This window comes from Mytilus edulis, chromosome 4, assembly GCF_963676685.1.
Source record: "Mytilus edulis chromosome 4, xbMytEdul2.2, whole genome shotgun sequence".
Classification (NCBI taxonomy): Eukaryota; Metazoa; Mollusca; class Bivalvia; order Mytilida; family Mytilidae; genus Mytilus; species Mytilus edulis.
In genome coordinates, this window is record NC_092347.1 from 84,103,394 (window position 1) to 84,116,071 (window position 12,678).

General features: G+C 31.6%; 1 protein-coding gene across 7 annotated transcripts in view; it reads right to left on the reverse strand.

Moving 5' to 3' along the window:
• LOC139520817 (uncharacterized) overlaps positions 1–12,678 on the reverse strand; it is a 78,822-nt gene that overhangs the window by 62,914 nt on the left and 3,230 nt on the right. For all 7 annotated transcript variants that reach the window (XM_071313788.1, XM_071313789.1, XM_071313787.1 and 4 more), the window contains exons 2-5: positions 6,131–6,262; positions 4,349–4,426; positions 1,762–2,868; positions 133–225 (exon numbers count right to left, since the gene is read on the reverse strand). In XM_071313788.1, coding sequence (XP_071169889.1) covers positions 133–225; positions 1,762–2,868; positions 4,349–4,426; positions 6,131–6,262 — 1,410 coding nt within the window. The remainder of the gene's footprint in view (positions 1–132; positions 226–1,761; positions 2,869–4,348; positions 4,427–6,130; positions 6,263–12,678) is intronic.

Here is a 12,678-nt window from a genome sequence, read left to right on the forward strand (position 1 = left end):
TGACATGCTGAGCTGTGGTGATTTGATGATGATAACTGTGGTTATATTACCAGTATTTGAAATCTAACAAACTAATATTTGAAGTTGTAACTATGCTAATTATTGTTTTAAGCATGTCTATTATTATCTTACGTATTTTTCTTCTTCTGCCAGACTTTGATACTGAATACTCTTGTTTAATTGCTGGACTTTGTTTTATCTCTACTTTCTCATTCATAGAATCATCTACAAGACAATAAAACAAATTGCTCTTTTCCCAAAGACAAATAAAACAAACACAACATTTCAGCATCTTGCAAACAAAAACAAGATTTAGAGCCTGTGTGGCTCACCTTGACCTATGTGCATATATATATATCAAACAATTTCCAACATTGTACACGAGAATAGACTTCATGACTAAATCCTGCATTCTGGCACACTCCTGACACTTGTTTTCATTTCTAAAAGCACAATTTTTTTTATCTAATTATTTTATATTTTAAATGTTTTCTTTGATTTTTTAAGAAAAAAGGAGCCAGACTGTGTTTGCAGATTGAAAGACAGTTTACTTATGTAAATACCTTTGATTGTTTTAAATATGCTCAATTACACATTACATTGAATTACTTTCACAATTATAATTGCTTACAACTTTATCAGTTCACAATTACATTTATAATTACCCCAGGTCTGATTTGTATTGCTCAAATTTATGTGACTAAATTATTTGCCAGGAAACATTATCAGATTATCTTCACTCTGTGGTTAAAGTTTTTGAAATTCTGATATATTTCTTAAACTATCCTGGATTTGTACCAAACTTGGACAGAAGCTTGTTTGTGATCACAAGATAGTATCCAGAGGTAAAAATGGTAAAAAAAAAATTCTGAATTTTACTTATAATTGGAATTAGTTTTTTTGCCAGGAAACTTTACATTCACTCTGTGGTTTGAGTTTTTAAAATTCTAATTAATGTCTTTAACTATCCTGGATTTGTACCAAACTTGGACAGAAGCTTGTTTATCATGTTTATGATCATTAGATTATAATATCCAGAAGTGAATTTGTTAAAAAAAAAAAAAAACATTTTTTTCCCGAATTTTACTTAAAAATGAACTTAGTTTTTCTGCCAGTTAACATTACATTCACTCTACATGCTCTATGGTTAAAGTTCTTAAGAAAAATGCCTTCCTTTTTATTGAACCTACATTTAACAGCAAAAGTAGGCAAGACACTGTGTTACAATGTTTTTATATAGATAAGACTGTTGTTTTTCCCGTTTAAATGGTTTAAAGGGGCCCTTAATACATTTTATAACTTGCTGTTTGGTGTGAGCCAAGGCTCTGTGTTGAAGACCATGCTTTGACCTATAATGGTTTTTCTTTAACAAATTGTGAGTTGGTTGGATAGTTGTCTCATTGGCACTCATACAACATTTTATATCTATGAACATGATTAAGTTAAAACAGTGAAAAAGAATAAGTCATACATTGTAATTAATTTTGTATAATTGTTTTTAATAGTATGGTGTTTTATGCTAAGATATATTGATATATGTAATAGATGTAATATCAATGTATTTTAATCTGTGTTTTTACAGTCTCTCATAACTCTTTTTAGAGCGGCTCTTTTATAAATTGTTAATATTATATTGTGTTGTATATCAAATGTTTTAAAGAGGTGAGACTCTAACATGTCTAATAAACTATTTGTTTGTTTTGTTTGTTTGTTTGTTATAAAGAAAAGCTGAGCTAATATTAAATACAACTTGATACTCACCTAGATTTGCATCAATTTTATGAGATCTTTTGCAATGCTGTTTGTAGCCCATCCTTGTTGTAAATGACTTGGGACATAATTTACAACTGAATGTCATTTTTGATACAGAAGGAGTTGATACTTCTACTTTGAGAATTGGTTTGAAAGTTTTCTTTTTAGGAGACGTTATATCATCATTTTGTTCAGAAGATTTTTTTTCTGTTTCTTTTTTGCCTGGTGATGTTTTGACATCTTGTTTCCCTGTCTTTTTAGTAATCACTGCCTTTACTGGAGACAAGATATTTTGCTTAGCAGTCTCTTTTTTGCCAGGAGATATTTTTCTATCACCACCTTCGTCCACACAAATTGATATTTTAGAATTTGATATAGCACTATCACTTGCAGGACTGGCATGTGATGTCATTTTATTTCTGGTTAAAGCACTGTTTACTGTAGTTGGAGTTATTACTTTTGAATTAGCACTAAAATTTCTTGAAACAGAAGGCGTCTCATTTTTTGAGGTAGTACTTTTTGATCGATTACTTTTTTCTCCTGACAGTGTTTTACTTCTAGATCGAACATGTTTGTCACCATCACATTTATCTAATAATTGCTGTGGTCGTCCCCCAGATAAAGAGCGACTTCTTGAATGAACTTTTTTAGTTGATGTTAAAATACATTTTTCCTCGAACTGGACTTTACTTGCACTTTTACCAGGTTCAAGTTTAATTTTCAAATGAATATTGTCAACTGGTAAACTTTTATTTGTGACCTTTAAACCCTTATCCAACTGTATCTTACTCTTTTGACTAGAACATTTTGTAGGCGATAAACTTCTTGCTCTTGGAGAAGGATTTTTCTTGTCAGACTTTTGCGTCATACTTTCACTTTGTTTCTTTTTTATGTTTGTCACACCAACTTTCTCTTCTTTCTTTATTGAACTTTTAGTACAGCTTACTCCTGGTTCAGATCCTTTTTTAGACTTTTTAGTTGAAGGCTCCTTCTTTTGACTAGATACTTTTGTTTTAGATTTCGCACAACCTGAATCAGCAGATAGTGAACGTCCATGTATTGAGGATATTTTACATGGTTTTGATGATGGAGATGGTTTTTCTGTTCCTTCACCACCTGAAATAATATAATTCAAAAACATATATGTGATAATATTAGGAGTTTTCTATGACACCATGCCCTTCTCATATTAACCCATTTCCATGTTCAGTGTCAGAACTGTAAAATCTGGGTAAAAATTTGTCTTAAAATTAAAAAAATTTAAATCATAAAAATCATGGGTTCTATATATATATATATATATGCAAAAAATGTATGAAGCAAAGTGAATAATCTGATTTTAATCAGTTTTTAAAATGTTTACGAGTGATTTTAGAGAATCAGTGCACAAGTCAACAACAAAAGTATTCATCAGAAATTGTAAATAACAAAATTCTGTGCAACTTCGCAGTTATCCTGTATTTAAAAGATATTAATTATATTTTACTGATATTTTTTTCCTGTATTACCGCCTAGCACCTTGAATTTTGAGATGATGCATACTGAAGGTATTGTACAAAATCACAACAAATCATGTGTACGCCAAGATGTATTTCAGAAAAAAGACAGCATAAAGGACAACTAGGTTATGGTACCACTCTTATAAGTTCCAAAGGTAGATATTTTAAGTCAATAGTATTATGTATATAAAGACTGTTCTCATAAAAAGACAGTCAATGTATCCTTTAATTTTGTTATAAAAACTAGAGGCTCTAAAGAGCCTGTATCGCTCACCTGACTCTACTTGAGTTTTAGAAATCATAAAAAAAAGGCTACAAAGTAACAACACTTGGCCAGCACCTCATTAGGAAAGGACCATTTATGCTATGTTTGGTTTCACTCAATTCAGTGGTTCTCTAGAAGAAGACTTTTGTATGCATTTCCCTTGGGTCCTATGTTAAACTAAGCCAAGACGCCCGCTGGCACCCATCTTGGATAATGGATCCACTACAAAGTAACAACACTTGGTCAGCACCTCATAAGGAACATTCATGTCATGTTTGGTTTCATTCCATTCAGTGGTTCTCTAGAAGAAGACTTTTGTATGCATTTCCTTTGGGTCCTATGTTAAACTAAGCCAAGACGCCCGCTGGCACCCATCTTGGATGATGGATCCACTACAAAGTAACAACACTTGGTCAGCACCTCATAAGGAACATTCATGCCATGTTGGTTTATTCCATTCAGTGGTTCTTTAAAAGAAGTCAATTGTATGCATTTGCCATAGGGACCTATGTTAAACTAAGTCCCCCGAAATCCCATCTTGGATGATGGATAAGCTACAAAGAAACAACTCTTGGTCAGAACCTTATAAGAAACATTCATTATGTAAAAAGTTAACGCTGACGACGGATGACGGATGCCAAGTGTTGGATTTTTTAGAATACTGAATTGATATATGTGATATGGAATAGATATATCAGCTTGAATGAGAGGTTTTTTTTGTTACTTTTTTGTCTGAAGAGACAACCCCATTATAAAATATACATGATATAAGTACAGATAAAATCTATGTTCCTATAAAAAGTTATGCTAAGAAATATATATAGACACTCACCATGTTTGATTATATGGTGCCTCTTCATATTATCAGCTCGTGAGAAAGATTTTTCACAATCAGGACAACTGAATGGAGCTACAATTGATGTTAAAAAAAAAATTGGACACAGCAATGATGATACATGAATGCTATGTTCTCATCATAATCATAAGAATTTATTGGAGAAATATACCATTAACAGTCATTTCACTCGCAAAGCACACTAAGTGAAACAGAAGAATCTGTTTCCGTAGCCTATCATTTTGACGCATAAACATGTAACTACAAAAATGTACCTTATTTCATAAATGGAATATCAATGAATATAGTCAGCAGAGAGACTTTTCCAAATCAAAGTGATCTAAAATAACTATTGGAACGATTAGAAGAATTGTGTGTATAATTTTAAATCATATTTTACACTTTCCGTGAACCCTGATGATCTAACAAATAGGGTACACATGGTACATGGCAACTCAGTTCAACAGGATCTGCTAAGATCTTCCAAAGCACCTGAGAATAGATCACCCCTAGTTTTTGGTGGAGTTTATGTTGCTTAGTCTTTAGTTTTCAATGTTGTTTATTTTGTACTATTATTTGTCTGTTTGTGTTTTTCTTTTTTAGCCATGGCTTTGCCATTTTATTTTCTATCTATGAGTTTGAATGTCCCTCCGGTATCTTTGCCACTCTTATATATTTCTGCAAAAGGATCATAACAACTTTTCTTACCAAAGCTTCAGATCTTTTATTACATAAATAATTTTCACAATTTTATTGATTTATTCTTCTTCAAATATTCAATGTTGCATGTGAAAGGCAATTAGCAAAATTGTGTAACAACAGGAGATTTCAAAATAGGAACCAACTAGAGGCACTAGAGGCTCTAAAGAGCCTGTGTTGCTCACCTTGGTCTATGTGTGTATCAGACAAAGGACATAGATGGATTCCTGACAAAATTGTGTTTTGGTGATGGTCATGTGTTGGTAGATCTAACTTTACTAACCATTCTTGCTGCTTACAATTATCTGTATCTATAATGAACTTGGCCAAGTAGTTTCAGAGGAAAAACTTTTGTGAAAATTTACAAAAATTTACAAAGTTTATGAAAATTGTTAAAAATTTACTATAAAGGGCAATAACTCCTTAAGGTTCAATTAACCATTTTGGTCATTTGACTTATTTTTAGGTCTTACTTTATTGTACATTATTGCTGTTTACAGTTTATCTCTATCTATAACAATATTCAAGTTATAAACCAAAAACAGCAAAATTTCCTTAAAATTACCAATTCAGGGCCAGCAATCTAACAACGGGTTGTTCAATTCATGTGAAAATTTCAGGGCAGATAGATCTTGACCTAATAAACAATTTTACTCCATGACAGATTTGCTCTAAATGCTTTGGTTTCAGAGATATAAGTAAAAATTTACATTTTACCCCTAAGTTCGATTTTTAGCCATGCCGCTATCTTGGTTGGTTGACACGGTCATCAGACACATTTTTTAAACTAGATAACCTAATGATGATTGTGGCCAAGGCCAAGTTGTTTCAGAGGAGAAGATTTTTGCAAAAGTTTACAGATGACGAACGCCAAATGATGAGAAAAGCTGACTTGGCCCTTTGGGCCAGGTTAGCTAAATGCAGCAAACATAGAAATAAATGAAAGCAGCGCTCACTGGTTTTTTCTGACCGTGATTTTGTAATGAACACATTTTATATTATACTTTCTGTACTGCCTTGCATCAAGTTCATGAAGTTTAAGGCCACAAGAGATTCAATAAAAATCAAATAATAACTGACCTTTACCACACCGCAGTTCATGCTTTTTCAGTTGTTTATAGCTGACAAACATTTCTTGACAATAATTGCAGACCCTTCTTTCAACATTTACGATCACTTGACTGTCTTCCATGCTGGAAATAGGACGTATTTCTGAAAGACACAAGTTTGTTATAGAATCTGGATAACCTAAAAATGATTCAGCTTATATTTGGTTTAATTTGGTTTAGTGCTTTCAGAGGACAAGATTTTTTAAAAGTTAAAATACATGATAAACAAATTGTTTAAAAATGTCCTCAAAGGACATGGGGTCCATTGACCATTTTAGTCAAAACTTTTTTTTTTAAATACATTTTTTGTAGCATATACTACATGTATTTTCTAGCCAGGCCATAACCTTTTTGTATTTTTACTACACAAGTTTGTCTGTACTACCTTATTACTTTGATGTATGTGTAAGAAAATATTTCATGGTGTAAAACAGAAGCCATATACAAAGTTTTAATCGATTCTGAAGGAACAAAAATCTTGATTCTTATTTTTATCTCCTTCAGATGTATTGAATGATACTATTTGTGTAAAATCCCTTGTTGCAGTTGTGGAAGACCACCATAGATGGTTAAGGAGGCTCCAGGGTATAAAAATTTCAGAAAAAAAAATAAACATTTGTTTTTCATTACAAATTTTATTTATTACCTTTAGTAGTTCTTACTTTATCATATGGTACAAAAATCATTTAAAATGTATATATTGAAAGTTTCAAATTATCTCCCTTTGGTGGAAAAATGCTATTTATGGCATTTAAATTGAAATATCTTTTTAAATTTATCAGTGACCTAGCCTATATGTTTTATATAATTTCCAAATGAGCTGTACTTAAAACTATAAACTATTGTAAAACTTGAGTGATTTCTGTAATAAATTTCTTTTTTTTTCAATATTACATTTTATTTCTCCTATTAGTTCAGAAAAAAAGTACCTTTACAAAAATGTATGCTTCTTTCGAAGGCAGATTGTGAGCGCAATCGAACGGTGACCCCATTTTTTTAAATTTTATTTTTCTATTTATAACTATAAGATAAATATGGAGAAATCTTACATCAAATAAAAAAATTGATTTAGACTCATGGCCGCTTAAATCATTTTTTTAACGCAATTCCTTCCTAGTTATGTGTTTAAGACTATTATTTTTCCACAAGTAAAATAATTAAACCTAACAGGAGTCTTATCTAGTGAGAAGTTATTATGTTTTAACTTTATACCAATATTATACTTATCCAGTAAAAAGTTATCTTATAATGTTAACGTTTTAAAATATTTCCAAAGGTGACAACACATTTACCCAGCTTCTGGGGGAGGCAAATATATTTGTTGAGATATTTAACTCCCAAACAAATCAGTAACAGATTATGTGAAGTGTTTATTACTGGGCAATTATTTTAAAACACATCAATCCATGCCCCAGCTGGGTTCATTATCTTTAATGATTTATTTTAATAATAGGTTTAAACACTGTTAAATTTAATCATTGAATTGATAAATTTCAACTTTCCAGAGGCAAGTTTTCTACAAAGGTGAACTATAATTTTTCATAATAAGAATCATGCATTTATATACATACCGATTGTATCTAAAATGGAATAAGCTGCTACAATTTTCATGAATGGACATTAATCTCACCCATTTCAACAATCATTACTAATGACCTTTACATGCAAAATTGTCCTTATATACCTTAAAACATCTAAAACTATATGAAGTCAGACAAATTTATACCTATTGAACAATCCGTGGTACAAGTTTATAACATATAAAAACAAAACATGCAAATGCATTTACAAGCAAAAGTGTGGGAAGTCCCTAGATTAATATCATTAAAGTTAGATGACAGATATCTGCACAGGAACAGGGTTTGGTCTACTATCAACAAAAGTTTTCTAAATTAAGGATGTCTGCTTGTCATGTTTTGGATTTTTTGTCAGATTTTCAGAATCATCTGGTTTTATCCATTTGAATGCCTTAAAAAAATTCACCATGAACCCCCATTTTTCTTTTTATAAATCTTTTACATGTATAATCATAAGTCATTTGTAAAAGTCTTATAAAATTTTATTTATTTTTTAATAGTATTTGAGAACTTTAACTGGTCAATGATAAAGCAGTGAAAAATCAAGAGAGAACATTTTCCCACCAAAATTCCAATGGCTAATATCTCGAAAACAAGCACATTGACCCCTATATTTTTTTTGCTTTTTTTATTCTCAATTTATTCCCCATCATTACATACTAGTTTTATGAAAAGTTATTTATTTTGATACTGAGCAGTCGCTGCATATACCAGTTAGCACCATTGAAGGTTACATTCCTTCAACTATAAAGTTTAATCGTTTCTGTAATTCTGTAATGATAACATCGAAAAGTTCTGTCAAAGGCTAAGGGTAAGCCCAAGTATAAAACTATAAATCAGACATATTAGTCAGTATAGTTTTTATTTCATAACAGTTGGCAGGCATGTACTAAAAGGTGGAGTGGAGTGTAGGAGTGGAGTCATGGAGTGAAATATACTTATTGAGTTAACATATCCAAGTTAAAAATCATTTATAAATGTTTGTTTTTTTAAATTGCAGCACACAATGATTTTATATTATTTCATTTGACATATTTGATTATTCATCAAAGTTGGATAATGTTCTGGGTAGCATTTTATGACAGCTAATTAGATAATGTTGTTTATCAGGTAATTTATTTTACTGTCCTGAATTGTAGTGTATATCTAAAAAGAAGGGGGATGCAAAGGCCCAGTAACCTATGCAGATCAAATTAATTTTGGAGCAGTTACATGTAACAATTTCAAAACTTTTAAATTACACATAGTGCTTTTTGTCCCTTCGGAGGTTTCTAACTTTCTAGTGAAAGCAAATGCTCAACTAATAATATTTGCTTTATTTCACTATGGATTAAAACATCTTTGAATTCAAACTGAGGATCCTTTTTTCTTGCAGTCATCATGAAAATATGTGTTTTGTAGAGAAACAGACTGTTTCAAGATTTTAGATCTTTAACTTAAATACATTCTATGATCATATCTTTCTGTTTATCTGTAAATGATTGTCTACAGCTGTATCATTTTCTTTTTATTCCAGCTATGAAAGCAAGATGGAATTGTTATTTAGTTAAATCATTTCTTTGAACTTCAGTGTCTTGTCTTTAAAATTATTTACACCAGAATGTTGTTAACTATGGTAAAATCGCTGAATTAAAGGAATCTATCATTTAACATTGATCTTATTTTATTTGTTTTAATATTGTTTGGAGATATAACTTTAAAAAATGCCCATCACACATCGAAGATGAATTATATTACTATAATGAACATGAATGCAGTTGGATGCTGTTGAAACATTTATTCTATGATTTTTATAGCTACACATGTATACAAAAATATCTTGTAAACTCCATGCATTAACTCTGAGACGCCACTCAAAAACTTCAACACTCCAATACACCTTTTAGTACATGCCCAGTTGGCAGGTATTAATTATCTCTAAGTCTTATCTTATGGAAATAAATAAAATCACTAAAGTAAATACTGTCAAATTTTCAGTCCTAACAATGACAAAGTTTTATGGTAACACTGCATCTGAGGAAATCTTAAGGTGTCAGTTGGGAAAGGTCAGGTGGTCCTCCCTGTGAAATCAATCAAACTGGTATATGTACATGGTCAATGCTAGAGAGATCTGTATTCAAACTTCCAATTAAAAGACGGTGATCACATATCATGTGGGTTATTATAATACTTAACACTGTCTTGAGATCTTTATTCGAGTCATTCAGCAATTATGGAAACCCACAATAAAGAACAGAGCCCATAACTACAATATTTATAATATGTAAGCATAATCATAAACTGTGAGATACAGTTCAATTACTATAATCTGCATAGTGATTTTAGAATATTTTTATGAATGAACAAGAGCATCTTCACCTCTCAAAATTAATCAAAGAGCTAAATAATCTGAGGGGAAAGACAGCCCTTGTTTTAATTTTTTTTTTTTGGGGGGGGGGGGTTATCTTTTAATAGTCTTCATATAAAGAATGAAAAAAGAACAGCTAGAACATGTAGAAAGGTTGACAATATTGAAATCAATTGTTGTTTAATGTAATTTTGTTTCCTTAGTTTAGGATTCAATTTGGTCCATGGAGAGATCTGCATCTTCTAAATCTAAACATTCAATTAAAGTTGATAGTAAATTATCTAAAATTCAACTGAATTCTGTCATTAAAAAACAACTACACTATTTTTTGAAATCTTAAATTTGTACCACTGAACTGCAGGCTATGGTCATTTTCCATTTTTTGTGACAAAATGAATGACGTGAGGGAATGTCACTCTGGTCCACCCCATAGGGGACTGACGGCTTGAAGCCGTCTTTCCCCAAAAAAATCAAATTTAACATTTAACCATATGTGGTATAATTTAGTCAAATTTTCAACAAGTCCACAACTGACATGCATAATATGATTCAATATTTTGATGAAATGCCTTAAAACAAAATCACAGGTATAAAAATACACCTTTTCACTCAAACTTCCATATTCTTTGATAAGTCAGATGGTTGTCCCCTTAATCATGTTAATTACAAAAATACATGGACAAGAACATGTTGAAACTTCACAAACCAACTGTTGCTTTTCAACAGTTTTAATTTATGTATTTCATTAGAAATCATATAAAGGATTTTTAGAATGACAAACAAGGAATCAGTTATATACCATCACATGAAAGCCATTGCTTTATCAAAAACTCCTAGAAAAGAGTTTAGGGGAATTGATAACAAGATGGGGACAAGTAATAAGGTTAATAACTTTTTACAAACTCAAAATAATATTATGAATAAGGCCAAAATTAAATAAAATTCTTCACTTCGTGAAACCTTTGTACGACTGCAAAGGTCAAACAATGAACAGTTGGGGCAAGTTTGGACACAAATGCAATATCCAATCTTGGTAATGTCTGATTTGTTTTGGATTGTGATCAAATTTTTGACAAAATAAAGGTTTCCGACACAAAATAAATATGGTCAAAGATCTGAAAAATCTATTGTCTAAAACTGTACAATTGAAGATTTCATCATTTGTTCATCTTGAAATTAAAAAAAAAGTGAAATTTCAAAAATTAAAATTAAATAAAATATGAATCCCCTTCAAAAAAATTATAACCTCCTCCCCCCCCCCCCCCCCCTTATTAAAATAGTTACTCTCAAACTCAATCTCAGCCTTCCCTTTACGGTATTAGATCCTTGTAGTATAATTTTAGAGAGGTCCATACACTTGAACACAAGTTATCGTCTGGAAAAATGCTTGTTTTGGCTCCTCTAAGGCAATATTCCGGCGTGTTTGGGGCAATTACCCCCGAACTCAATCCCAGCCTTTCCTTTGTGATATGGAACCTTGTGGTACAATTTTGGAGGGATCCATACACACAAATTATTGATGGGAAACAACAGAAATGCAAATTTTTTGCCCCTTTTTGGCCCATAATTCCTACACAAAAAGTTTTCCGACAGACCAGCAATGATGCTGCCAACAACAACATGATACATTTGTAGCTTTATACAAACCAAAAAAATGTTTGTCGTCATATAAAAACAGTTGCATTGGGATTCCTGATGCCCAATCTGAACTACTCAGCAATTTCACAAAAATATCAAAGAAGGCCCAGTTGTTCATACTGATCTGTGTCAATGGCTGAGAAAATTACTGAGGCTTTCTTTTCGTACAGGCAGAGCTCTAGATAAGAATTCACAAATTGGGTTTTTTACCCACCATTTTTTTTACGTAATTGGGTGATAAAGATTTTTAATTGCATTATCAATTTCAGTTCACCCCCCAAGCAAATCTCAAATTGGGTTTTTAACCACTAAGCTCAGAGGCAGATTTAGGGGGCCCGGGCCCCCTCTTTTTGGGAAAAAATGTGGTTGCTTACATGTATATTGGGAATCATTGAAACGTGACTGGAGCGGGCCCCCTCTTTGATCAGTCAGTGGGCCCCCACTTCTGAAAATTTCTGGATCCGCCACTGAAGCTCCTTTATGCATTGGGTTTTTTCATCAACACAATATTGAATATTCAGGCATGTTATAATCACATTATATCAACCTTAGATGTTTTTCCATGTAATTAAATATGTGCTAGCTGTTTTATATAGTTTATTCACTGATGAGCAATTGTACATTTTATTTATGTCCCGTTTTAAATGTTCTTCTTGTTTTTTATTTTCTCACAACTTATATAAACTGCAGCTGGTGTCACTAGTTGGACAGTAACTAATTACCTTTCTAAATCCCAAATGATCACCCTACAGTTTAGTCAGGTTAGGCGTGGGCCGGCTAAGTGTTTAGATTTTTATGTGAAATTTAGATACTATTAGAAAGTTTTGCCAGTACTTTCACCTATTTGCCAGACCTACTTTTAAAAAAAAAATAATAAGTAGTTCCCAGATTTGAGATATACCTTTCATTTTTCCAACTGATTTCATTTTTGACGTAACCCCATGTTTATCTTAAGCT